The sequence below is a fragment of the Mus caroli genome, unplaced genomic scaffold (assembly GCF_978045245.1).
Source record: "Mus caroli unplaced genomic scaffold, Mus_caroli_1 scaffold_13, whole genome shotgun sequence".
In the NCBI taxonomy this organism is placed as follows: domain Eukaryota; kingdom Metazoa; phylum Chordata; class Mammalia; order Rodentia; family Muridae; genus Mus; species Mus caroli.
In genome coordinates this window covers 103,360,891-103,386,795 of record NW_028227268.1, presented here as the reverse complement: position 1 = coordinate 103,386,795, position 25,905 = coordinate 103,360,891, and the positions used below count along the sequence as shown (strand labels likewise).

At 41.7% G+C, this 25,905-nt stretch overlaps 1 protein-coding gene across 1 annotated transcript; it reads left to right on the top strand.

Annotated features, from left to right (window-relative positions):
* Positions 1-666: 666 nt before the first annotated feature.
* Rab1a (RAB1A, member RAS oncogene family) lies at positions 667-25,380 on the top strand. The gene is made up of 6 exons (XM_021175562.3): positions 667-914; positions 14,669-14,741; positions 17,662-17,757; positions 21,946-22,041; positions 23,279-23,410; positions 23,565-25,380. Exons 1-6 carry the CDS (start codon positions 892-894, stop codon positions 23,760-23,762), a joined length of 618 nt encoding a protein of 205 aa, XP_021031221.1. The 5' UTR covers positions 667-891; the 3' UTR covers positions 23,763-25,380.
* The last annotated feature ends 525 nt before the right edge of the window (positions 25,381-25,905 follow it).

Here is a 25,905-nt window from a genome sequence, read left to right as displayed (position 1 = left end):
GCAAATAGACGGGAGCAGAAGAGAGACTAGAACAGGGTCCATTTGCAGCTATTGCAACATCAAGTTGCTAGAGTAAAACGGTTAAAAAAAAAAAATTGAGAAGGAGTCGGGTGGGTGAGTGAGAAAGCGCAAGGTCTACAGAGGCCGCTTGAGTTTCCTGCTGTCCTTAGAGCAGCCTCAGCCCCTGATGGTGATGGCCCCTGCGGTCTTGCCAGAGCAGAGCTCGTCAAGCTGTCTCCACCCCTCCTCACTGTCCCAGGCTTCCTGGGAGCCCCCTCCCCCTCTACTGCGGCACCGCCCTCCGCCGAGTTCCTTCCTCCTCCCCTCCCGGTGGGGCACCGACTCGCCCTGCTGCCACGTCTCACTGATGACATCAACACAGCCCGGTCGGCCTTAGCCAATCCGCTAGGGGGAGTCCGAGCGAAGTCCTAGCCAGCAGGCCAGCGGGGAGGGGAGCAGGAAGGGCGGGGTGTGGGGGTGAGGGAATCGGGACGGGGCGGGCTACAAGCTCGCAAGTGCGCATGCGTCCAGGGCGCGGGGCTTAGTGGGAAGCTGAGTGCAGGCGGCCCTCGGCCCCGTCGGGCTGTCCAGCGCGCGGTGTGCTCATGACTCTCTTTCCCAGCGTGCCCCGCGACGCTGCCGCCCTCTGGGCCGCGCCAGGCCCCTTGGCCTAGGCTTCCCCAGTTCCTGGTTCGCCGGCGGCCATTTTGGGTGGAAGCGATCACTGAGTGGCGGCGGCTGCTGATTGTGTTCTAAGGGTCGGAGTGGGGTCGACGTTTGCTCTACCGGAACAGCTTAGCCCATTCCTCCTTTTCCATTCCCTGTGGCGCGGAGAGTTGGGGCGGCGGCTGCGTCAGCAAGGGCGGTGGCGGCGGCGGCAGCTGCAGTGACATGTCCAGCATGAATCCCGAATAGTGAGTGCAGGAGAGCCGGGGCGGGCCGGGGTGAGAGCGGTCGGCCGGGGGTGAGGGCCGCCGGGAGGCTCGCTGCGCAGCGCCGGGAAGGTCGGCCGGGCGAAGGAGACGGAGCAGCCTGAGGGCCCCATTGTCTGAAGGCCGAGGGCCGCAGCGGCAGCGGGGAGGGGTCGGGCCTGCGGGCCGGGTCCCGACCGCAGCCGGCGGGGAGCTAGGTGCCGCGGCTGGGCGTTGGGGAGAGGGCCTCGGACAGTAGCCAGGAGGGGCGCGTCTCTGGAGGCAGTGACGGCTGGAGGAGGACTTGGTTTTAAGGGGAGGTAGGTGGGAGAGCTCTGCTAGAGGGCACTGTCAGACCCTGCGCCGGCCCTGCGGAGCTGTCAGCGTCGGCAGGGAGGAATCCAGCTTTACTTGTAAATCCCGAGCTTGTTAGAGCTCTCTCTCTCCCTGTTGGGTTTTAGGTAATATGGATGCTTCTTGGGACTGCGTGGGCTTGAGGGGGATGAGGAGATGGTGAGGAGCTATTTATAATGTTTAGTTTGCTTTTGGGCTTGTCTCCTGGAAGAGTCCTGTTAGACTTGTGAGACGTGACCCTTATAAAATAAATCCTGGACATTTGTGAAATTTTTGTTTTAGGGGACACATGAGTCTCCCAGTCACCTTTTGTCTCCAGTAGGTTAAGAAGAAGAAGAACAACAAAAATGAACTAAAAATAAACTAGAAATGTCTTCCTGGGACCACCAAGTTAAAGTACAAGTTTGCAGACAAATTTGAAAAGAAACTAATGGGGCCTTTGATGATAGAGCTGTAGGTTTTAGATTACCTGGTTGAATGCCTGTAGATAGGGAATGAGGTTCCGTGACGTGTCATGAAAAGTTAATGCATTCCTTTTTCTTGCTTACTCAAGAAGTCACTGTAGCAGATGTGACACACCTGGCACCCTTCATGGGACCTGCTCTTCTCTTTTCTTGGATAGACATTGTTAGGCTCTCTCTTTGAACCCAAAATTCTCCTATGGTTTCCATATATGAAAATAACTTTAAGAGATGCCATTTTTATTATACTTTAGTGTCAGAAATCTTTAAGGGAGAGGGATTTTTGTTTGTTTTTAATAAGAGAAATCAGTATTGCCCTAAAAGCTGGGCTTTATTTGTTGCTTTGGTCAGTTACCGCTAAGTGTGCCCCCATGAAAGGTCCATCCATCAGCTCGGCTGACTTGTCATGTGCGTGTCACATGACTCTTGCAAAAGACATTCTAAGTTCAGGTTTTCTAAGACTGGTTTAATACTGAGATGGTTTTTCCGTTTGTGTTAAGCAGAGGTCTTAGTATCTTGGTAGAATTTTATATACTTTTTAAATTGTGTGAATGTGTGTGTGATGCCTGTGATTTCAGGTGCACAGGTGTTACCATGCTTGCTTCAGAGGTCAGGGGACAACTTTTGGGAGCTTATTCTTCCTTTGTGGCTTCAGGGGATTGAACTGAGATAAGCACTGTATCCACAGAGCTATGTGGTTGGCCAGGCTTCTGTACTTGAAGAAGTTGGGAACAGTTCACATGGAGACACAGGTGCTGTGTGTGCAGCCCCTCTCTCAGGACAAAATTAGTTTAGTTAAGCAAAGCTGAATTGGGGTCCTAATTAGATTTTTGTGGAAACCAAAAAGAAGATGAATTTGTTATATTAGGAAGGTTTTTAATTTCTATTTGAGATTCCTGTTCTATTTGAGGAGATTCCTGTATTTGTTAGGTGTGTATTTAAATATTTTTATTATGCTTCTCAAATTTCCTAATGCTACGACCCTTCAATTCTTCCTGTTGTGGTGACCCCTATCCATAACATTTTCATTGCTACTTCATAACTGTAATTTCAATACTGTACGAATTGTAATGTAAGTAGCTGATATAGGATATCTGGTATGTGACCCCTGTGAAAGGGTCCTTTGAACCCCAAAGGGGTTGCCACTCACAGATTGAGGACTGCTGAGGTTAGAGACACCTCCTGGAGCTGGAGTTAGAGTACTTGTGACCAGCTGATGTGGGTGCTGGGAATGGAACTAGAGTTTTCTGCAAGAACAATACATATTCTTAACTACTACTTGATCTCTCCAGCCCATGTTATGTGTTTATTTTTTAATACTGTAAGAGATTTAACTAAGCAACAAAAATTTGATGTTACTCAGACGTTGCTTCTCTTTTTATAAAGTAGTATAAAAACCAGCCATTTTTACTGCCTACTAAGGTAGTAGTGTGGCTCATGAGTACGTAAAAAATGTTTTGGACAGCTCTCCATCCAGATCATGCTGTAAGTAGAGTAAATCATTTTAATGTAAGCTTGGACTTAGGAGTGTGAGCCTTAGCCTCAAGGGGCCCGTGATGTAACATACAAAATAGATTCTATACATGTCAAATATTAGGAGATACAGCCTGCAGATGTGCAACATGGGTCAGATCAGTGTGGTTTTAGGGGAGAGCCACTTGTTCTGGCTGGCTGCTGGGCTTTGGAAGATTGTTACAGAAGAGCTGAGTAAGAAACTTAGCAGGGTACCAGTAAGGTAGTTCAGCAGACAAGGCATTATGAGTTCCATCTTTGGGACCTGCTTGGTGGAAGGAGAGAACTGGTTCCTGCAGGTTGTTCTCTGGTCTCTCCACATGTGTCCCTCCCCCAATAATCTAAACAGACAGGGTGAAAAGGAGAATTATTAGCACAGAAGTGAAGCAAGGAAGGCTTTTCAGGAGGGAAAAGGAAGAGGAATGGCTAATAAATAGCAAGAATAATTTTTTTCTCCTCCCTTAGTTTTAAGACAAGATCTCATTGTGATGTCATTCCAGCTCTACTGAAACACCCTGTGTGTAAATGAGGCTGACTTTATATTATCAGCAGTCTTCCTGTTTCTGCCTCCCCAGTGCTGACATTACAGATACGAGTCACCATGCCCTGAATGGACAGTCATTTAGTCATTCTCTCTGAGTTCTCAAGTGTGCCAGTGTCTGGGTTATATTTGCATTCTAGTCTATGTGATAAGTTGTCCAGGAGTTTGAGGAAAGGATTTATGAAACCTGCTTTAAGATTAGTGGTGATGATAGATATTTTATTACTATCATAAATGCAAGCAATATATCAATAATGATTAAGTTATAGTTTGTCTCATTGTATGTGTCGTGTGGCCTCCCCCCCCCCCCCCTTTTTATGATCCGAAGGAAAACTAATTTGGGAGAAACAAAAAAAATCTGTTTTGTTTTTTTTGTTTTTTTTGGTTTTTTTTTCAGACAGGGTTTCTCTGTATAGCCCTGGCTGTCCTGGAACTCACTTTGTAGACCAGGCTGGCCTCCAAGTCAGAAGTCTGCCTGCTTCTGCCTCCTGAGTGCCGGGATTAAAGGCTGGGATTAAAGGCGTGCGCCACCACCGCCCAGCTAAAACCTGTTATCTTTATGACAGGAGTTAAAGGTAATGTCTGAATCACTTGCTTAACCGAAAGTGTGATCTGAACTGGTACAGTATATAGAAAGGGCCAAAACCTTTTTTTTTCTGGAGATCTGAAGAAAGCTTTGACTTTTTACATTTATTGTATGTTTAGAGAGGGGGCATGTGACTGCTACAGTGATTGTGTGGAGGTCAAAGGGCAACTTGCAAGAATCAGTTATCTCTATTTGGGTCCTGGGGATCATCGTACTGTCTTTAGTCTTGGCTGTAGGCACTGAGATATGTTGCTGGTCCAAGATTTGATTTTCAGAGCTAGGTAATGAAGCAGGCAGTGATTATTCTAACACACTGATTGAAATACTAAACAGTGCTAGGGGTGTAGGAGTCTGTACTTTGAGCACATGAAGCAGTGGCAGGAGGGTCACTGAAGGTTCCAGGCCACCCTGGTGTACATTAGTGAATTCCAGACTGTCAACGGCTACATAGGGATTTTGTCTTGAAAGAGCGATAGACAGAAATAAACACAGACTTAATATTAGCCTCATACAAGAAGTATTTGTCATAGTCTATTAGTTTCTAGGGAAGTTTTATTTATTTTTTTATTGTGAGACAGAGTCTCAAGGATCCCAGCCTGGCCTCAAGCTCACTTTATAACTGAGGATGACCTTCAAGTTCTGATTCTCTGTCTCTACCTGCCAAGTGCTGAGATGTAGTTAAAAGGCCAGCATTCTACCAGCTGAGCTCTATCACTGGCCTTAAACTCGTGTGTATATGTGTATTTGAAGCTGAATTTGTATGAGTGTGGATGTACGTGTATACATGTGTGCATGCATTTGGTGGTCAAAGGTCAACCTTGGGTTTCATTCCTTAGGAGCTGTCCATTTTATTTATTTTTACCTTTATTATTTTATTTTATGTGTGTGAGTGTTTCCCCTTATTGTGTTCATGCAGTGCCCTAGCAGGTCAGAAGAGGTCTTCTGAATTACAGACAGTTGTAGGTTCTCATGTGGTTGCTAGAAACCAAACTAGGGGCTTCTGGAAGGACCAGTGTTCTTAACCACTGAGCCACTTCTCCAGCCCCTGTTTTTATTTATTTTCTTGAGACAAGGTTTCTCACTAGCACCTGGGCTTCACAGAAATGGCTAGGTTCTCCTTATACCATGTGGGCCTTAAGAATTGAGCTGAAGTCATCAGGCTTGTTTACTAATTAAAGTGACAAAGTAGCTTAGTATGGTGGCTCATTGTGTGATTCCAGTACTTGGGAGGTTGAAGGAGGAGGATTGCCTGAAGTTTGAGGCCAGGTTGGGGTACATAGTGAATTCCAGACCAGCCTGGGCTTTGTTTTAAAAAGCTAAACCAAATCAAACCTCACTGTATAGATGGGAATGACTGAATGCCCACTTCCCAGATGCTTAGATTAAAAGTGAGCAGCCATCCCTGAGCTTGTGCAGAGCAGTTTAATGATGGTGATCTTTTCTTCCCATCCCTCCTCCACTTTAAAATCAGACTCCAGATTCCCTGAAAATCTAAGCAGTAGTACTTTGCTTTTCTGAAATGGTTAGAGCTGTTTCAATTAAGTGCCTCTCCCTTTTAAGTATGTAAGTATAAAATTGGGCAAATCAATTATCTGTCTGACAGTGTATTAATATCATTCCCAGCTTTCATGTAGTTTTCAGTAGAGTGTTGTTTTTTACTGTTTAGTTTGTGAGTGTGTATGTGACTGGTAATCAAATCCAGTACTTGCACATGCCAGACAGATGGCCTCTGTCATTCTACACTCCAACCATTGGAGAAAAATTGGAAGAAAAAAAGTAATTAGGACTCTTACTGTGTAGAATGTGATTTTTAAGTGTTTAGAGCATCACTATCTATAATTGTCAGGTTGATAGGCAGCTGCTTGCAGTCTTTACAAAATGTCCAGGCTGCAAATTTCAGTACCCAGGAGAATCAGGAGTTTAAAGCCAGTCTTGGTTGCAGGGCAGTCTGGCCTATAGACTTTTCTCAGAGAAAGGGTAGAAGGAAGGGAGAGAAAACAAAAACCTTAGTGCCGTTACGTGAGCTATTTTAGACATGACTTACTTTTTATTACTCTGTCTGAATTTCATATTGAATTTTCTTGGTAAGAGACATTGGTAAATTGCTCCCTTTGCCTTTTTTTTTTTTTTTTTTTTTGGTTTTTTCGAGACAGGGTTTCTCTATGTAGCCCTGGCTGTCCTGGCGCTCACTCTGTAGACCAGGCTGGCCTCGAACTCAGAAATCCACCTGCCTCTGCCTCCCGAGTGCTGGGATTAAAGGCGTGCGCCACCAACGCCCGGCTTCCCTTTGCCTTTTAAGGAGAAGGGAGTGGTTAGTCTATTCTTGTTTTCCTGAAGAAGTTGGGGCTGAAATTGGTGCTTTGGTACTATAATATTAATTTTTTAAAAATTAGTATTTATGTTTATGGGTGCTTTTCCCTCATATTTGTCTGCACTTAATGGATGCCTAGTGTCAGAGGAAGGTAGAAAAGGGAGTTGAATCCCCTGGAACTGGAATTACGGGAATTGAACCTGGATCCTCTGGAACATTCTGCATCTAGTGCTCTTAAATCCTGGGCTATCTCTTCAGCATCCCTAGAATATAATTTAAGGGAAAAACAAACAAACAAAAAAACCTCTGCTTTTCGTGCCAACAGGGATTGAATTTATGGCCTCCAAGTGCATCCCCCCAACCCTAAATTTTTTAAATTTAAGCCAGATAACATTTAGATAAACATCTACTTTAAATATTCATGGAGAAGTTTTTATTACACACACACACACACACACACACGCACGCTTTTAAAAAGGGTTAGTTTTATCTTATGTCTATTGGTGTATGCATGTCTGTGGCTGAGGCCGAATTGTAAACTCCAGTTCTAAGTCTTAAAATGTAGAGATGGCAGCAGCCACAGAATATGAAATCTATAGTTAGGTCTAAGTGGCCTTTGACCCCTTTTTTTTTTTTTTTTTAAGATTTATTTATTTAATGTATATGAGTACACTGTAGCTTTCTTCAGACACACCACTAGAGGGCATCGGATCCCATCACAGATGGTTGTGAGCCACTATGTGGTTGCTGGGAATTGAACTCTGGACCTCTGGAAGAGCAGTCAGTGTTCTTAATCATCTGAGGCATCTCTCCACCCTTCCCCCACCCCCCACCCCCCGCCCTTTGACCTCTTAAATACTGTGTGAGTTGGTCTTTTTCCTAAGTGTTTAAGTTAAGTGTATCTGTTTTGCTTTTCTCTTTCTTGTCTATTGGATGTTTTTATTGGGACCTTAGAAGTTGTGAAGTCTTTCTGAGAGTTTGAAAAATCATGGAAGCAAGCCATTGAACTGAAGCAGCCATGAGCACTTATGCAAGACCTTCCCACAATTCCAACCATTGACTTCCTGTCATGGATTATCAAGGGTTCTCCAACACAGCCTTCCCTAAGAATACTCGGGACATTTGCAGGAGGAAGATACATTTTCCTCAGTGGAGTAGCCACTGGCAAGGTGCCTGTGCTCCTGTAAACAACCCTAATGAAATTCATTGTCATCCCTCCCCCCCCCATGGAAGTAGAGGGAGGATTAGTTGAAGGGCATCTGTGATCCTTGGGAGCAGGAGAGAGGGCCATGTGAGTATGACCAAGATAGATATGAAATGCCATACTAAAGTCCAGTGTATACTGGATGCTAGTAAGTATTTTGAAAAAGTCAGTCTCAGTTCCAGAGACTTAGTGTCAAAGTTGTATTCAGTTTCATGTAAAGAAAAGGACTAATTTGGCTAGATTGGCAGACAAGAAGCCACAGCAATCCTTTGGTCTCCCTAGTGTTGGGATTACAAGTGTGCTGTGCTGTTTTTGTTTGTTTGGTTTGGTGGGTTTTGTTTGTTTGTTTGTTTCCTTTTTTCCTTTTGGTTTTTCAAAACAAGGTTTTTCTGTGTAGCCCTTACCATCCTGAAAGTTGCTTTGTAGACCACCAGACTGGCCTCAAATTCGGAGCTTCCCAAGTGCTAGGATTAAAAGTGTGAGCCTCCACCACCTGGGTGTTTTTTATTTTTATTTTTTAATTGAAATTTTTAAAATTCTGATTCATTACTGTTTCCACTAGTGTTCTTTTTCTGGCCTAAGGTTCAATCCAGATTACCATTCTCTGTTTATGTCACATTAGTTAGCTTTGTTCTCTGAGGTCTCTCCTTTTTCATGATCTTGGCACTTGTTAGGGCTTTTGTCTTTTTGAGACAGGATCTTGCTTATGTTGTGTTGCAGTCTTAGCCATTGTTGGCCTGCAGCAGGCTGGAAACTTGTAGGAGAGCATTCTTTTAATGTCTCCAGAGTACTAGGATTATAGGCAAGTGCTTGGCTTAATGATTTTGACAGTTATTCGTTCTTTGTTTTCTTTTTTTAGACTTATTATTTTATGTATATGAGTACACCTCAGACACACCAGAAGAGGGCATCAGATCCCATTGCAGATGGTTTTGAGCCACACCATGTGGTTGCTAGGAATTGAACTCAGAACTTCTGGAAGAACAATTGGTGCTCTTAACCACTGAGCCATCTTTCTAGCCCCCCTTTTCTTTCCCTTTTTCTTTTTGAGACAGGTTTTCTCTGTGTAGCTCTGGCTGTCCTGGAATTCACTCTGTAGACCAGGCTGGTCTTGAACTCACAGAGATCCTCCTGTCTTTGCTTCCTGAGTGCTGGGATTAAAGGCATGTGCCAGCATCGCCTGGTCAACAATTATTATTTGAGACAGGTTCCTTTATTTTATTTTATTTTATTTTATTTTATTTTTGAGACAGGGTTTCTCTGTATAGCCCTGGCTGTCCTGGAACTCACTTTGTAGATCAGGCTGGCCTCGAACTCCGAACTCGAAATCGGCCTACCTTTGCCTCCCAAGTGCTGGGACTAAAAGTGTGCGCTACCACTACCTGGCCAGGTTCCTATTTTTAAAGTTTCTTTGTCTGTTTTTTATGTGGATGGGTGTGTTACATGCACATACATCTCTATATCGTGTGTATGGCTGGTGCCTGTGGAGGCCAGAAAACTTGGATCCCATGGAAGTGGTTATTGATCGTTGTGAGTTGCAGTGTAGGGAATGGGAATTGAACCTAGGTCTTCTGGTACAGCAGCCAATGCTCTTAACCACTAAGCCATCTCTCCAGTCCCATATGTTTATTTTAATTTTTTTACTTTATCTCTATCTATGTATATCTTTGTGGAAGTGTTTGAAATTTAATGTAGGTGCTTGTGGAGGACTGAGGCATGGGATCTCTCTGGAGCTGGAGTTACAGGTGGTTGTGAGCCAAATTCATATCCTCTGAAAGAGCAGTATGTGACATTAATAATCCCTGAGCCATTTCTCCAGCCCCAAGATAGGTTTCTTGTACTCAGGGCTAGCCTTCACCTCACAGTTTAGCTGTGCATGCCCTTGGGTTTATGTCCTCCTTTATCTTCTCCAGGCTAGGATTGCAGTATGGGCATGTGTCTTTAGGCTGGGCTAACATGGTACTGGTGACTAAACCCAGGGCTTCATGCATGCTAAGCAGACATTCTTCCTACTGAGCAGTCCTCAGCCCTGATCCAGATGTCTCTGAAGTGTGCTTAGACTGCTTCTTACTTTACATTTGTCTGTTGCTTTCTTTTTCTTTTTTTTTTTTTTTTTAAAGATTTATTTATTGGTTATATGTAAGTACACTGTAGCTGTCTTCAGACACTCCAGAAGAGGGCGCCAGATCTCGTTACGGATGGTTGTGAGCCACCATGTGGTTGCTGGGATTTGAACTCTGGACCTTCGGAAGAGCAGTCGGGTGCTCTTACCCACTGAGCCATCTCACCAGCCCTATTTTTCTTTTTTAAAGATTTCTTTATATTTCTTTTATGTGTATGTTTTTCACTTTCATGTATATATATGCACCACATGTGTTCCTGATGTCAGCACAGGCCAAAAGAGAGTGTTGGATCTCCTAGGAGTGGAGTTACAGATTGTTGTGAGCTGCCATGCAGGTGCTGGGAGCAGGGCCTTAGTCTTTTGCAGACAGTCACTCACTGCTGGGCCGCCTTCCAGCCACACCATTTCCCCCTTGAGATAGGATCTTACTGTGTAGCCCTTTCTGATCTGGAGTTGACTAGGTTGGCTTTATCCTTGTCTCTGCCTCTCAAGTGTTGGAATTACAAGTATAATGAATTCATCTAGTTAATTTATAACTAGATTAAGGTTCTAGATTTTGGGAGAATGCCACAGAAGTCAGTGCTCTCTCTATTCACTGCATTGTATCAGAAGTCTAATGGTAAACCAGTATGGTATTTTACTGGTGTTGCTGTTATTGGAACATTGTTGTATTTATAACTGCCCGCACTGGAAATGACTTGACTTTGGGAGAACTGCTAGTGCCCTTTAACACTAATGCCCTTCTCAAGTGCCTTTCCCCCTTTCTCTATTTTATTAGACAGTGACCAGTTGTAATGTTAAGTGCAGCTCCATCTCCCAGGGAAGAAGGATTTAAGACAATTATTGGTTAGAATATGCTAAGACCAGCTATGTAATGACAGGTGTGCATGGCTGTAAAACCAGCTCTTGGGCAGGGTGGGTGATGAAGAGTTCTTGGGCAGCCTTTGCTTCATTTGGAGTCAGAGCCAGCCTGGGTTATATGAGACCCTATTTCATAAGAAGTTCCGCCCAAACAACAACAAAACCCACCAGTGCAATAAATACTCGGGAGGATAGAACTTGAAGCCACATTAACACCTTATTTTTCTCTTAAGTTCTATCTACTAATTTTAACTTCACCTGCAGGTTTTCCTCTTGGTGATCTACTTGTTTTCTGTTTTCCTTCTGTATGTGCATGGAAATTCCATGAGGAAGAGTTGTTTATTTAGTTTATTTAGCTAACCATTCATACCACAATAGAATAATTTGTATATTTATTGTTTAAGTTATAATCCAAAATGTGGTTGTGGCTCAAATTTTTCTGGCTTTGCCTTTGAGAGAGCCTAAAAATTTGCTCTCATATCTTTTTAAAAAAACCTGAGTAAAGATGATTATAAATTATCTTTTTCATGCCACTGTTTGCTAGTAACACTTATGGTTTAGGAGCTAGGTTCTTTAATATTACCTCCAGTTTTGGTTGGCTGCCTGTGGTTTTGTTTTGTTGTCTTGAGACAACCAATCTTCAAGGTAACCCAAGCTGGTCTTGAACTGGTGGCAGTCTTGTTACCTCAGCCTCCAGAGTGCTGGATTACAGGCATGTACCACCAACCCCAGCTTCTGTAATGGCTTTGAATTACTTGAAACTCCATGCTCAAAAATAATATTTGCAAAATTTTAGAATATGTTAAGTGATTTTTTTTTTAAAGGTCAATGCTATAGCTAGTAATAGTATATCTATTATGTATCTTCCATCCTTGTCATTGTGCTGAATAAACCAGAGTAGTTGACCTTTAAGCAGTGACACTAGGCTGGAGAGAGAGCTCAGTGGTTAAGAACACTTGACTGTTGTTTCAGAGGTTCTGAGTTCAATTTCCAGCAATCACATGGTGGCTCACAGCAATCTGCAGTGGTATCCAATGCCCTCTTCCGGTGTGTCTGACGTCAGCCACAGTGTACTCATATATAAAAAATAAATAATTCTTTAAAAAAGTATATAAAGAAAATATCTAATTTAAAAAAAAAAATCAGTGACACGTCAGGCATCATTGGTGGCCCAGTTCAGTCCTGTATTGTAACAGGACCCAGGTCATCTGGTGGAGGGTATGCTTGTTCTATCAAATTGGAAATCTCAAATTTGGCAGTTTGTCTGTGTTTCTTCTTGATTTGTAAAAGGCCTGGACATGAAATTTAGGGTTAGGTATGTGCTAGGCAAATACTTTGTTGTTAAGCTATACTTGCCCAGCCCTCCTTTACTGATGAAAGCATTTTATTGTGTGTGTGTTTTGTTTGCATGTATGCCCATTTACCATGTGTATGCAGTGTCCTGGAGTCCAGAAGGTGTCAGATCCCCTGGGCCTGGAGTTACATATGGTTGTGAGCTAAGCATTTAACCTAGGACCCTGGAGCAGCAACCATTGATCTTAATCACTGAGCCATTTCCAGCCCTGAAACTTTTTGTTTGTTTTAGAGGTAGGGTCTCATGATCTCAGGCTGATCTTCCTGTCTTCACCTCCCAAGTACAGGGATTATAGGCACGTGCAACTGTGTATAATGTACTGAGGATTGAATGTAGAGTATCATGTGTGATAGACTCGTGTTCTGCCAACTGAGCTATTATGCCCCCAGTACTGATTTGTTTAAAAAAGCTTTTTATTTTCTTCTGTGACCTCTATTTTACTGCTGACCAGCAGTTGAGATTTATCCTTTTAATTCTTTTGCTCAGATATATTTAGGAGTAAGTATACTGTGGTAATCGGGTAAAATCAAAAAGATGTTTAATAGTACATACTGCTATGTGAATAGAGATAGGTAACAATTTATGAATAGTCCTGAAGATAATTATCTCTAAAAGTTGTATATCTTGCTTACATTGAAATGATATTTTCTATAATAAAATTAATTTTAATAGGAAAGTAGTTGTTTTTTAAATGAAGTGTACCTTCTGAAAATATAGTCTTGATTTTTGGGGTGTGTTCTTTTTGAAAGTGCTTAGGCTATGGGAGTAGTGAGGCTTAGGGAGGATGGAGATTCCTTCAGGAGACAGTGAACAGATACTCTGTTGCCTTTAGGTCATGAAAGATAACTTTTAGTGGTGGTTTTTGAGTCAGTCCTAGCAGTGGTGATACTGGAATCAAAATCAAGCCAGTGCCGTGGGTGGCCCCAGGAAGCTAGGTTCAGCCATTCCTCTATGGTAAGCCAGTCAAAAGAGCCAAATTAATAGCAAAAAGCAGAGAGGGGGACATTTATTCAGTGTGTCACATTGGGAAGAAGGGCAAAGAGAGCCAGCAACACCTTGAGTCCCTCTTTAGGACTCTGACATGAGGTTGAGGTCTAAGTAGAGGGCCAGAGTTCTCTATGCAACCAATCAGTCTCTGTCAAGGTAAATTCTTGTCTATTATTATCTGCCTTCAGTCTCATCCTACAAGGTGGTCTGAGAAATTGCTAGAACTGTGCTGGCACCAGGCTTCAGTGCTTTTCTTTTCCGAGCATGAGATTCCTGGAGGATCTTTCAATTCCCTGGGTTCTGATGTTTCCAGTAGTGGCATAGCTAAAGGGGAAACTAAAGTTTCTCTTTGAAGTATTCTCATTTCTGGACCAGGAAGTTGGTTCAGTGGGTAAAGACTTGTCCATCAAACTTGACAACTTCAGGTAATTTTCTAGAATGTGCATGGCAGAGAGGACTAACTCCTCTCCTGCAAGGTGTCCTCTGACCTCCATATGGTGTGTGCATGAACACACACAGTTAATGTAAAAAGAAAGCTGGATGTAGTAGTGTCTCATGCCTTTCATCTCAGTTCTTAGGAGTCTGGATGTATCTCTCTGAGTTGGAAAACAGCCTGATCTACATAGCAGGTTTCAGGACATCACGAGATACATAGTGATAAAAAACAAAACTAAATCAAAACAGCACCAACAAAAAAGCTTTAGAAAAATTTCTCTTTCATTTTAGGCATTATGGTTACACTGATGAATAGATGTATAATCAGAGTCTAGCAAGTTTCCCTCCTACCCTTTTTGATGGGGTCTTAACCCTGTAGTCTAGGCTGGCCTGGAGCTCTCCATGTAGATTAGCAGTCTTACCTTGCCCCCTTAGAGGCCTGTCACCATGACTGGCTTCAGAGCCAACATGACTCCTGAGCGCCCAGCTTGGGGATTTCATATGGAGTGTGTATGCTAGGTGAGCTCTCTATCCATAGCTATTATCTCTAGCTTCAGAACCTACTTGTCCAGTTGTTAAGAGAGGGTCTCATGTATTCTAGGCTTGCCTACAACTCATGATTTTCCAGTTTCTACCTTTCAAATGCTTGCTGAGATTATAGGAATGGGCCACAAAGCTAGGAGGGGTTAATTTTACTGGATGGAACACAACCTCTCTAGTCTGATAGGGTAGGGGGCTGGGATTTGATTAGCATTTAAGTCTCTTCAGTCCCCTAAAAATAGGAATCATATGAGATTCCTATTGTTTTTTCCTTTGGAAGAGAAGTCCACTCATCAGAGCGACCATGGTGGCATTGGCTACTTCACTTGAGTGAGTGAGTCACATGTTCAGCTGTGTACTGAGGCTGCTGTTGGCCTCTTCAGGACCTGGAGTCTTCACAGCAAGCCGCTGCTTACTAGCTTTGCTTTCTCATAGAACTTACAATACAACATGCTTTTTATTAATATGACTTTCCTTCTCTTTTTGCAGTGATTATTTATTCAAGTTACTTCTGATTGGCGATTCTGGGGTTGGAAAGTCCTGCCTTCTCCTTAGGTTTGCAGTAAGTTGAAATTAAAATACTTTTCACAAATAATGGTGTGCTTATTAGCTATACAAATAATACAGTGTTTTTTGTTTGTTTTGTTTTAGTTAGACAGAAATCAAACAATTTTATATAGTTAATTCTTTCAGAGTTTATATATCTAAGTGCCTTAGTGCTCCCAAACAATGCGCCCCATCCCCAGTGGTATCTTGGACTGTTAAATGTTGTTTTTAAAAGAAATTGAAGGGGAAGCTGGGTGTGGTAGTGCATGCCTGTAATCTTTCCACTTGGGAGGTGAAGGAGGGGCATCACTTTGGGCTTGAAGTCAGTTCAGAAAAAAAAAAAAGAAAGAAAGGGAAAGAAAAGAAAAAGCCAAGAAAGAAATGCAGTGCAGCATGATGGTAACGTTCGTATCTAGTGCTCTTTGTAGACTCTGAGATTCCCATACAGGGGAGAGCAAGGTGCAGTGCTTGGCTTGTATTGAAAGTGACCTGAAAAGAAAGACTTAGCCATATTGTAATAGACTAAACATTCCTTTAACTTTAAATTTAAGCTACTCATTTCATAAGCCACTTGGGGCTAGGGGCTACCATATTGCCTAGTAGTTTATGTCATAGTTGAGGGCCATCATGGCAGAATTATCTTAGGTATTGCCTTACAGTTCTGTGATGATCAGTCATCCATTCTGGATTTTTTTTTTTTTAAAGAAGAAAAAGAGTTATTTATTTTATGTGTGAGTGCTCTAACTGCACGTGCACCATTGTGCCAGAAGAGGGCATTAGATCCTATTATAAAATGGTTGTGAGCCACTATGTGGTTGCTGGAAGTTGAACTCAGGACCTCTAGAAAAGCAGCCAGGCTCTTAACCACTGAGCCATCTCTCCAGCCCCAAGTTTGGAATTCTTTTTTTTAATGAAAGCTTCTTTTAAAATAGTTACTTATTCCATATGGTGGCACAAACCTTTAATCCCAGCACTTGGGAGGCAGAGGCAGGTGGATCTCTGTGAGTTTGAGATCACCCTGGTCTACAGAGAGAATTCAGGACAGCCTGGGCTACACAGAGAAAAACCCTGTCTCCAAACACACACACACACACACACACACACACACACACACACACACTCACACACCCCACCCAGTTACTTGTTTTTCTGTGTGTGTTTACATGGGGTAGGAGCACAGACAAGCACAGTAGCATGCAGAAGACAGTTTGTAGGAGTTGATTCCCTCCTCGTACTTTTTGGGTCCTGGGGCTAAACTCAATGATGACAGGCAGTTTTATTCTCAGAGCCATTTCAGGGGCCCTCATGAGTTCTTTCATTTGAAATAGAGCCTCACTGAGTACTCCTGCTGGCCTTTAATTTCCTAGACCAGCATGGCCTCAGATTTTTAGTCCCCTTTCTGCCCCAGACCCCCAAGTACTGAGATTACTGGCAAGTTACAAAAAAGAAACACTGGTTAAAAAAAAATTGACAAGCCACATGATAATGACCCCCAAATGGAAACTACCTAATTCTTTCACAAACAGAATGTACCAATAGGCTTGTATTCAGCTACCAAAAAGGACTTAGTTTAAAAAAATGTGGCTGGTGAAATGCATCAGTAGGTAAAATGCCTGCTGCCAAGCCTGATAACCTGAGCTTTGTGCCCAGAACTAACAGGGTGGAAGGAGAAAGCTGACTATCAAAGACTGTCCTATGACCTCCGCATGTACAAACTAGGCACGCACATGTCTATACACATACACACAATAAGTTTTTTGAGACAGGGTCTCACTATGTACCCTTTGACGAACTCTTTATTATAGTCCAGGCTGACCTTAAATTCATAGAGATCTGCCTATCCCTGCCTCCTGAGTGCTGGGATTAAAAGTGTGTGCCACCATGCCCAACTTAAGTAATATAATTTAAAAAAAAAAACTAACTTATTAATCTGAGTAAGATGTGGTGTGCCTGTAATCTCAATATTCCAAAGTCTGAGTAGGAGGCTCATGTTTGAGCACAAGCTAGCAGCAAGATTTTCATGTCTGTGAAATGTTCTCTAGGAAAGTTCCATGGATAGTAAACAGTTTGGTTGCCATGATCCGAAAGAGAAAAGTATAAACTGCTAATGAGTTTGCTTTTGGGATAGTGAAATGTTCTGGAATTAAATAATGATTGTAAAATGTTATGTGTTTACTAAAAACCACTGAATTGCACACTAAATGAGGGATCCGTACATGCATTAAATTTCAATGTAAAAACTCAACCAGGATGTAAAACGGACTCTGGAACACATGCCTAAGAGGGAAGTGAAGGGATCATTGCTTTGTGGTAAATGAATCGGATATTTGAAGTACAAGAACTTTACAGATTGGCAGTTAGGAGAACTCACGGGGAGTGGAGAGCTCTGACAATTACAAAATCCTTTTCCTGACACATGTAAAGAATTTACCAAGAGATGTTGTCTTTGTTAGGGTTTCCATTGCTGTGAACAGGCACCATGACCAAGGCAATTCTTATAAGGACAACATTTAATTGGGGTTGGCTTACAGGTTTAGAGGTTCAGTCCGTTATCATCCAGACGGGAACATGGTAACATCCAGGCAGGCATGGTGCAGGAGGAGCTGCATCTTCATCTGAAGGCTGCTAGCAGAAGACTGGCTTCCAGGCAGCTAGGATGAGGGTCTTAGAGCCTACACCCACAGTGATACACCTAGTTCAGCAGGGCCACACCTTCTAATAGCACCACTCCCTGGGCTGAGCATACACAAACCATTACAGATGTATGAAAAAAAAAGGACACTTGAGAAATATCTCAAAGCAAAAAGAAACTTTCTAACTAGTTGGTATTTTGTAATGAGATAATTATCAGATATTAAAAACTTTGTTTATAATGCAAGTAAACTTTAACAAATTGTCTCTGTTAAACATTGATTTCATTAACTGTTCCCCCTCAGGATGATACGTATACGGAAAGCTACATCAGCACAATTGGTGTGGATTTCAAGATACGAACTATAGAGTTAGATGGGAAAACAATCAAGCTACAGATAGTAAGTGGTCTTGGAAATTAATTTTGGTAAATGTTCAGTGTAAATGTATTTAGTATGCTAACAAAGTTGAACATAAAGTTTCTTAAGAGTCATGCACTGATACAGATTTTAGACCAAAAGGCATTTCCCAGGTTTACTTTTCTCATTGAAATTCTTTCTTCCTTCCTTTTGTTGATGATCTGTTTCGAAGGTCTCCCATGTGCTAAGTCTGCACTGTTTCCATGGAGCTGCATCGCAGGTCCCCTATGTTGAAATTCTGTTTGTATAGCAAACTTAATTATTAGTTAAAGTAGACTTTACTTAATAATCACATTAAGTCAGTTTTTCTCCTATCAAGTGAAAAGTCTGAGCTTTCCTTGTCTAACAGGGAGTGTCCCTTGGCATATCGGGTGTGTCTCCTACTGTGCTGAGTGTGTGCACGCTAGAAGGGCCTGGGGGGCCTCTCTGCTTAGGCTTTAAAGATAGCTCTTTAGTTCTGTGGGGTTTCTCCTTTCTTAAGATTATATATTCCAACTGTAGAAAAACAGAATTTATTGGAAGGAACATCTTTATATGCTTGTTTTACTCTCTAAAAAAAGAAAAGGATGCTAAGAGAAATGTTTGTCTAGGAGAACAAAGATGGAGAACCATAGCTCTCCATTTTCAACATGTTTCCCTGTGCTATCTTAAGGACCTTATCCATCCTTCACTCCCACCTCCAATTGAATGCTTCTATGTCTTTAGTATGAGTCTAGGTACTGCTAGCATGTCTGTGATCTTAAGAAACAAGTAATCCTGGGGTCAGCATGAAAGCGCAGCATATGCTTGATCAGTTAAGGTTGATGATCCGAGTTCGATTCCCAGGACCTGTTTGTCCTATGTGGAGAGAAATAACTTCCTGCAAGTTGTCCTTTGACCTGTGTGTGCGTGTCATGGTAAGGTTGTTCTAAGTGAGCATCATCACACTCACACAGACACACAAGTAGAGTGTGTACGCACACACAGCTAATAGGTTTTTTGTTTGTTTTAAGTAGAGCTTTAATTTTTAACAATCAGTATGTTGTAGGCAGGCTTAGTGTAAAGGACCACTGAAGGCTGACCATTGCTCTTTTCATGGTATTGGGTATTGCTCTGTGATGAAGTCCTGAATTTTGAGTCAAAATTATTATTTTGTTTTTGATATTCTTTCTTTTCTCTTTCTCTTGGGTTTTTGAGGCAGGGTTTCTCTGTGTATCCCTGGCTGTTCTGGAACTCACTTTGTAGATCAGACTAGCCTACAACTCAGAGATCTGCTTGCCTCTGCCTCTACTGTGCTGGTGTTATGGGGGTATGCCAAGCCTTTTGATTTGACTTAGAAAAATAACAAGTTTGCTCAGCTCCAGCCTCATGGTTTACTAGTTTATGTCTCATGGTTTACTAGTTTATGTCTCATGGTTTACTAGTTTATGTCTCATGGTTTACTAGTGTATGAGGTAGTTTTGAGGATCACATGGCTCTTGCTATTTGTCTACCTTTATGACCTGGGAGACAGCAGATGAGTGGATTCTGTGATGTGCTATTATATGATATGCTGTGTTGTGATACACTATTGTAGAAAAGACCCACTCAAGCCTGCAGCCTAGGTATCAATAGCGTATGTGGTCATTAATCTCTACAGGATATTTGTATATTTGAGATATTTTAATTCTGTTACTTCCTTTGTCTGGAAAGGATCTTTCAGGTTACTCTCAGTTTCATCTTCAACAGGAATTTTCTTTTCTTATCTGGTGCTGTTACATAATCATACTGAGGAAAGTCACCATTTTCAAGAGCAGCTACTTTCAGTTTACAAATGGCTCTAGCTATCCATTCTTTATATTGGGCTGGAGCCAGTGTCCTTTAACTTCTATGGAATTCCTCTGCAGTTTGAAGCTGTATGAATCAGGATAATTATTTTTCTGTTGGCATCCAACTTTCATGTTGACGTGATCACACCCTTCTTCTTACTCAGTTATCATTCCTTTTTGGAGTTGTTTTTAGAAACTTTTAAATTCGGGTTAGTCTTGCATTTTCAAGTACCTTTTATAAAAAGGGCTTCCTAAAATATAGTACAATACAGTATGTGAGACAAACTTTTCTGAATTTCTTAAAAATTTTCTCCCTTTGGGTGTGAAGAGGTGGCTCTGTGCACTGGGGGGTTTAATTTCCCAGCGTGTGTGTGTGTGTGTGTGTGTGTGTGTGTGTGTGTGTGTGTGAGAGAGAGAGAGAGAGAATATGAATGAGAATATTCTGTGAATTGGTGTTATAAAAATTTAAATGCAAAATTGTGTGTCTAACCCATTGCATTTCAACTTGATGGGCTGTGTTTTTTCTCCCAAGTACTCTAAGTCTTTTCCTTTCATGTTTTATTGTTTAGTCATGATGGCCAGGTCTTCACTGATAGTCAGGTTGAAAGATCCCTGGGGGTGGGGGGGAATGAAATGAAGCCAGTATTGATTTTATTTTGGATTTTAGATAAGTAGCTGCTAACTTTGAATAGTATTTGCTTTCTTTTTCTTTTCTTTCTCTCTTCCTCTCTTTACCATTTAATAGACCTGGCTCTCCTGGAAACTGTTTTGTAGATCAAGTTGGCCCTGAACTCACAGATCCACCTGCTTCTGCTTCCCAAGTGCTGGGATTAAAGATGTGGGCCACCACAACTGGCTGCTTTCTTTTTCATCTGGAAATGTGTTAATGTTATAGGCTTTGGGGCATTTTGAGACTGACTGACTGTATAACCTTGGCTGGCTTAGAGTTTGTGGTGATGATCTTCCTCACTGCTGCTGCTTCCTCACTGCTCCTGGGACTGCAGTTATGCACCACCATGCCCAATCTTACAAAAGGAATGACAGCTACTATAAAGTAATAAATAGCCATCTGGATTTTGTATCTATTGCACCATTATGTTTAACAGAATTAACATTAATATATCTAGTTCTCACATTTCCTCGTGTGTGTGTGTGTGTGTGTGTGTGTGTGTGCGCGCGCGCGCGCGCGCGCGCGCCTAAATGGTAAGGTATCCTTAAAATGAGTTATCAATTTTTGTCTTTAAAAACATAATTAATAATTATTAACCAGGCATGATTGCGCACACCTTTAATTCTAGCACTGGGGAGGCAGAGGCAGGTGGATTTCTGAGTTGGAGGATAATCTGGTCTACAAAATGAGTTCCAGGACAGTCAGGACTATACAGAAACCCTATGTTGAAAAGCCAAAATCAAAACAAAATTTAAAAAGCCCTATTAATATTATCGTGTGTGGGAGGGACCTCTATGCTATGGCACATCTGTGGAGGTCAGAGGATTTTTATGTTTGAAAGAGGGTCTCTCACTATATAGCCCTAGTTGTCCTAGAACTTGCTGTATAGATAAAGACAGTCTTGAACCCACAGAGTTCCACCCCTGCTTTTGCCTCCTCAGTGCAGAGACTATAAGCACTAACCACCATACTTGGTCAGAGGACAACTTTTTATAGTTTCTTCCTTCTATCATGGGTTTTAGGGATTGACTTCTGGTTGTCAGGTTTGCATAGCTTTTGCTGGCCTATCTTGCTTGCTTTCCCCCATTAAAAAATATTTTTATTAAGTGAAGTGTATATGAATGCATGTGCCCAAAGAAACCAGAGGCACTGGATGCCTTTGAAGCTAGAGTTACAAGCATTGGTAAACCACTTAATATGGGTCCTAGGAATTGAACTCAGGTTCTCTAGAAGACCAATATATCCTCTTAACCATTAAGCCATCTCTCCATGCCCCTTCTCCGCTTAGAAAAATGAGTTTTATTTTAAAGGTGTTTAGTAGAAACATTTTCCTTACGTTATTTTTGCTCAGCCTAAGATAGCACCTCCTTGTTACCCTAGGGCATGGCCAAGCCTGGTCTGTGACAAATACTGCAGCCAGGAAGTAAGCTCTGGGCTCTGGACTCTATATTTTATACCAACAGCCTAGAATAGCCTAGCATAGCTTATGTTCTTAAAGAAATTAGAATTTTGGTATCAGTACTACCTGCTAAACCATAGGCATTATCTTCTCTTCTGGATTTTTAACATATTTGATACCTGCAATGCAATTTAATAATGTAAGCATTAAATACTGCTGGCATTTCAAATCCTAATAATCTACAATTTTTTCCTGTACTTTCTCCAAAGTATGTTTTAATGGAATTGTTTGCCTTCTCTGATTGTTTTCTATAGTGGGACACAGCAGGCCAGGAAAGATTTCGAACAATCACTTCCAGTTATTACAGAGGAGCCCATGGCATCATAGTTGTGTATGATGTGACAGATCAGGTAAGTTTCTAGAGAATGTTATGTTACCAACAGAGTAGAAAGTAGTGTATGTGTGTGGATTTTGACACAATCTCACTGTGTAGTTCTGGCTTACCTGAACTCACTATGTGGTCAGGCTGCCCTTGAATGCTTTTGATCAGCCCTGAAACTTTTGGCTAGAAATTTATTTTTACTATTCGAGAAATAAAAACAAACAACTCATTTCGTTATAAGCAAATGTTAAATCTGAACGATCTGAATTATATTGTTAATTTGGAGAGAAATTAAGAGATTTACCATTACAAGCAAAAGATAAGCGAATATGAATAGGGAAAGAAAATGCTACCTTAGCCTGATGTCATGTACCTTCAGCTACTTGGGAGGCTGAAATAGGAGCTCAGGAGATTGAGACCTGTCTAGGCAGCAGAGCAAAACCTCATCTCAGTAAAGCAAACACCCAAAGCAGACATAACTGGTTAAGTTTAAACATGTAATCTATTACCATAATTTGTTCTTCAAGACAAGTTTCCCTGTGATCTTGGCTGTGTATAGACAAACCTGACCTTGAGCTCAAAGATCTGCCTGCCTCTGTCCCCTAAGCACTGGAATTAAAGGCATTCACTACCATGCCCAGCATAATTTTATGTGAAAAACAAAACAAGGAAAATTGTCACCTGTTTTTTTTACAAGACTTCTCTTCTGCATCCCACATCTTGCTTGTAGTGGGGTTTAAGATCAGGGCTTTCTGTATGCCCAGCAAATTGTCAGCATTGAGGTGCATCCTAGGCCAAATAATAGTAGTGACACTGTTGTTCTTCATAACCAGTTTTTTGTTTGTTTGTTTTTGAGTCAGGATCTCACTGTGTAGTTCTGGCTGACCTGCAACTGCTTTTGTAGATTGGGCTGGCCTGGAACTCAAGAGTTCAGTCTGTGTCTGTCTCCCAAGTACTGGAATTAAATCTGTGCCACTGCACCCAGCAAAACCCAGTAGAGCTTTGCATTCTACTCATTATTTATTTAACAGGATTTTACTGTTTCAGAAACTAGGTCTTGTCAATATTTTAAAATTTCAGTTTAAAATTGGGCTTGCCTGCCATTAAACTTCAACTGTTTCCCCTTCCAAATAAGCTCTTTTCACTTCAGGCCTTTGAGTCTTTCTTATCATTGACTGGGTGTACACTTCAAGTTAGTTGATTTCTTTCCTTAGTTAGAGCACCAGTGGCCTCAAGCAACTGTATCACCATTCTTCTCTCTCTAGGAGTCCTTCAATAACGTTAAACAGTGGCTGCAGGAGATAGATCGCTATGCCAGTGAAAATGTCAACAAGTTGTTGGTAGGGAACAAATGTGACCTGACCACAAAGAAAGTAGTAGACTACACAACAGCAAAGGTATGTATGAGGTTTGACTTTGACACTGAATTTAATTATGGGGACTGCCTCACCCTGTAAAAGCCAGTGAGCTTAGTCCCCCATTCCCATTTATTTCAGAAGACTTAAGTCAGAAAGATTTTCCATTGTTCATTGTGCCTTATTATTCTCTCAGGAATTTGCAGATTCCCTTGGAATTCCATTTTTGGAAACCAGTGCTAAGAACGCAACGAATGTAGAACAGTCTTTCATGACGATGGCAGCTGAGATTAAAAAACGAATGGGTCCTGGAGCAACAGCTGGTGGTGCTGAGAAGTCCAATGTTAAAATCCAGAGCACTCCAGTCAAGCAGTCAGGTGGAGGCTGCTGCTAAAATCTGCCTCCGTCCTTTTCTCACAGCAATGAATTCGCAATCTGAACCCAAGTGAAAAAACAAAATTGCCTGAATTGTACTGTATGTAGCTGCACTACAACAGATTCTTACCGTTTCCACAAGGTCAGAGATTGTAAATGGTCAATACTGACTTTTTTTTTTATTCCCTTGACTCAAGACCGCTAACTTCATTTTCAGAACTGTTTTAAACCTTTGTGTGCTGGTTTATAAAATAATGTGTGTAATCCTTGTTGCTTTCCTGATACCAGATCGTTTCCCGTGGTTGGTTAGAATATATTTTGTTTTGATGTTTATATTGGCATGTTTAGATGTTGGGTTTAGTCTTCTGAAGATGAAGTTCAGCCATTTTGTATCACACAGCACAACCAGTGTCTGTCAGTTTCCATGCATAAAGTTTAGTGAGACGTTATATGTAAGATCTGATTTGCTAGTTCTTCCTGGTAGAGTTATAAATGGAAAGATTACACTATCTGATTAATAGTTTCTTCATACTCTGCATATAATTTGTGGCTGCAGAATATTGTAATTTGTTGCACACTATGTAACAAAACTGAAGATATGTTTAATAAATATTGTACTTATTGGAAGTAATATCAAACTGTATGGTGATAAGTATTGTTTTAATTCCTATGATTAAAGGGAAATAGAGCTTTGCATTCTACTCAGCAGCCACGTGTGTGCAGCAAGGGCACTGTAGACCTATCTTAATAGCACAGCATCCAGGGTTTGCTTTCTAGTAATAGGTCTGATGAGTGACCTAGAGAAGCTTTTGTGCTGTGTAGAGACTTCACCACCTTCATTGGTTCAAGGAACTCAAACTCTATGGAAAGAATGTGAGCTTCCTAGTGCTTCATCTCCAGCACAGACCACCTGAAGTGGCTTCCCCAGCAACCCTTTTCCCTGCATCTGTGGTAGAGATGGCGAGCAGGCCATGCTTCCTCCCAGGCAGTGATCCGGCAATAGTGCTGGTGTTTCTTCATGCTCAGTCTGACGGCGCACACACCTTTTTCTTTCTTTTTTCTTTTTGGCTATTGGAGACAGGGTTTCTCTGTGTATCTCTGGCTGTCCTGGAACACTCTCTGTAGACCAGGCTGGCCCCAAACTGAGGGATCCACCTGTCTCTGTCTCTGAGTGCTGAGACTGAAGGTGTGTGCCGCCACGCCGGGCTTTTTTCCCCTTTCTTTTTTGAGACAGGGTCTTACTATGTAGCCCTGGCTAGCCTGGAACTTAAGTATGTACAACAGGCTGCCCCCCTCCCCCATTCACCTGCCTTTTCCTCAAAAGTGCTGGGATTAAAAGATGTCCCAGACTGCACCTGTTTTTTGAGACAATGTCTCACATAGCTCAAGAGGCCTCAAATTCACTTGTAACCAAGGATGCCCTTGAACTCCTGATCCTCCTGCCTCCACTTCCAGGTGTCAACTTTATTCTTTCCAATTGTATGAATCATGTTGGTGGAGAGTTTAAGCATTAGAATAGAAAGCAGGAAATGTGATTGCCCTAATTGTAGAAATTCTATCCCCCCCCCCCAAATTAACTGAAAACATGAACGCTAGATGGGAATGATGGGAGAAATAATATATTTATTTCGGTGAAATTTTGCATGTGTGAAAGTTTGTTAACTAGGATCTTCGAAATCCTAGACTTTGCTTTTGTCTTACTGTGGGAAACAGTCTCTTGCAGACACTAGCATTTTAAGGTGACAAAGGTCAGAGATTGTTTCCTTTGGTTTAAGGAGCAGCCAAGCATTCTTCAGTTGGGGGCTTAGGGTAGGGTATGGCTGTTGATAACACATTTTATCATGGGGTCTTTAATGATAAAATATTAAACTAAAAATAAGCCAAAAATTACAGGTTTATTTTTCACTAAACAGACAATTGAAATACATGGTACAAAAATAAGTGGTAAGATTATTGTAAAATGAAAAATGGACAGAATAAATATTCAATTTAATTTTCCATCTATGAGAATTTCACAATAAAATCATAGTTTACTTTGTATTATAGATGCGCTTGTTGGGTCTATTCATCCTTATATATAAAAAGGTAACTGGAAATTCCTCAAGTCACCAGTAATTGGGTCAATATCTTTTATTTTTTTGTAGCTGTTGGTTTTTTGTCAA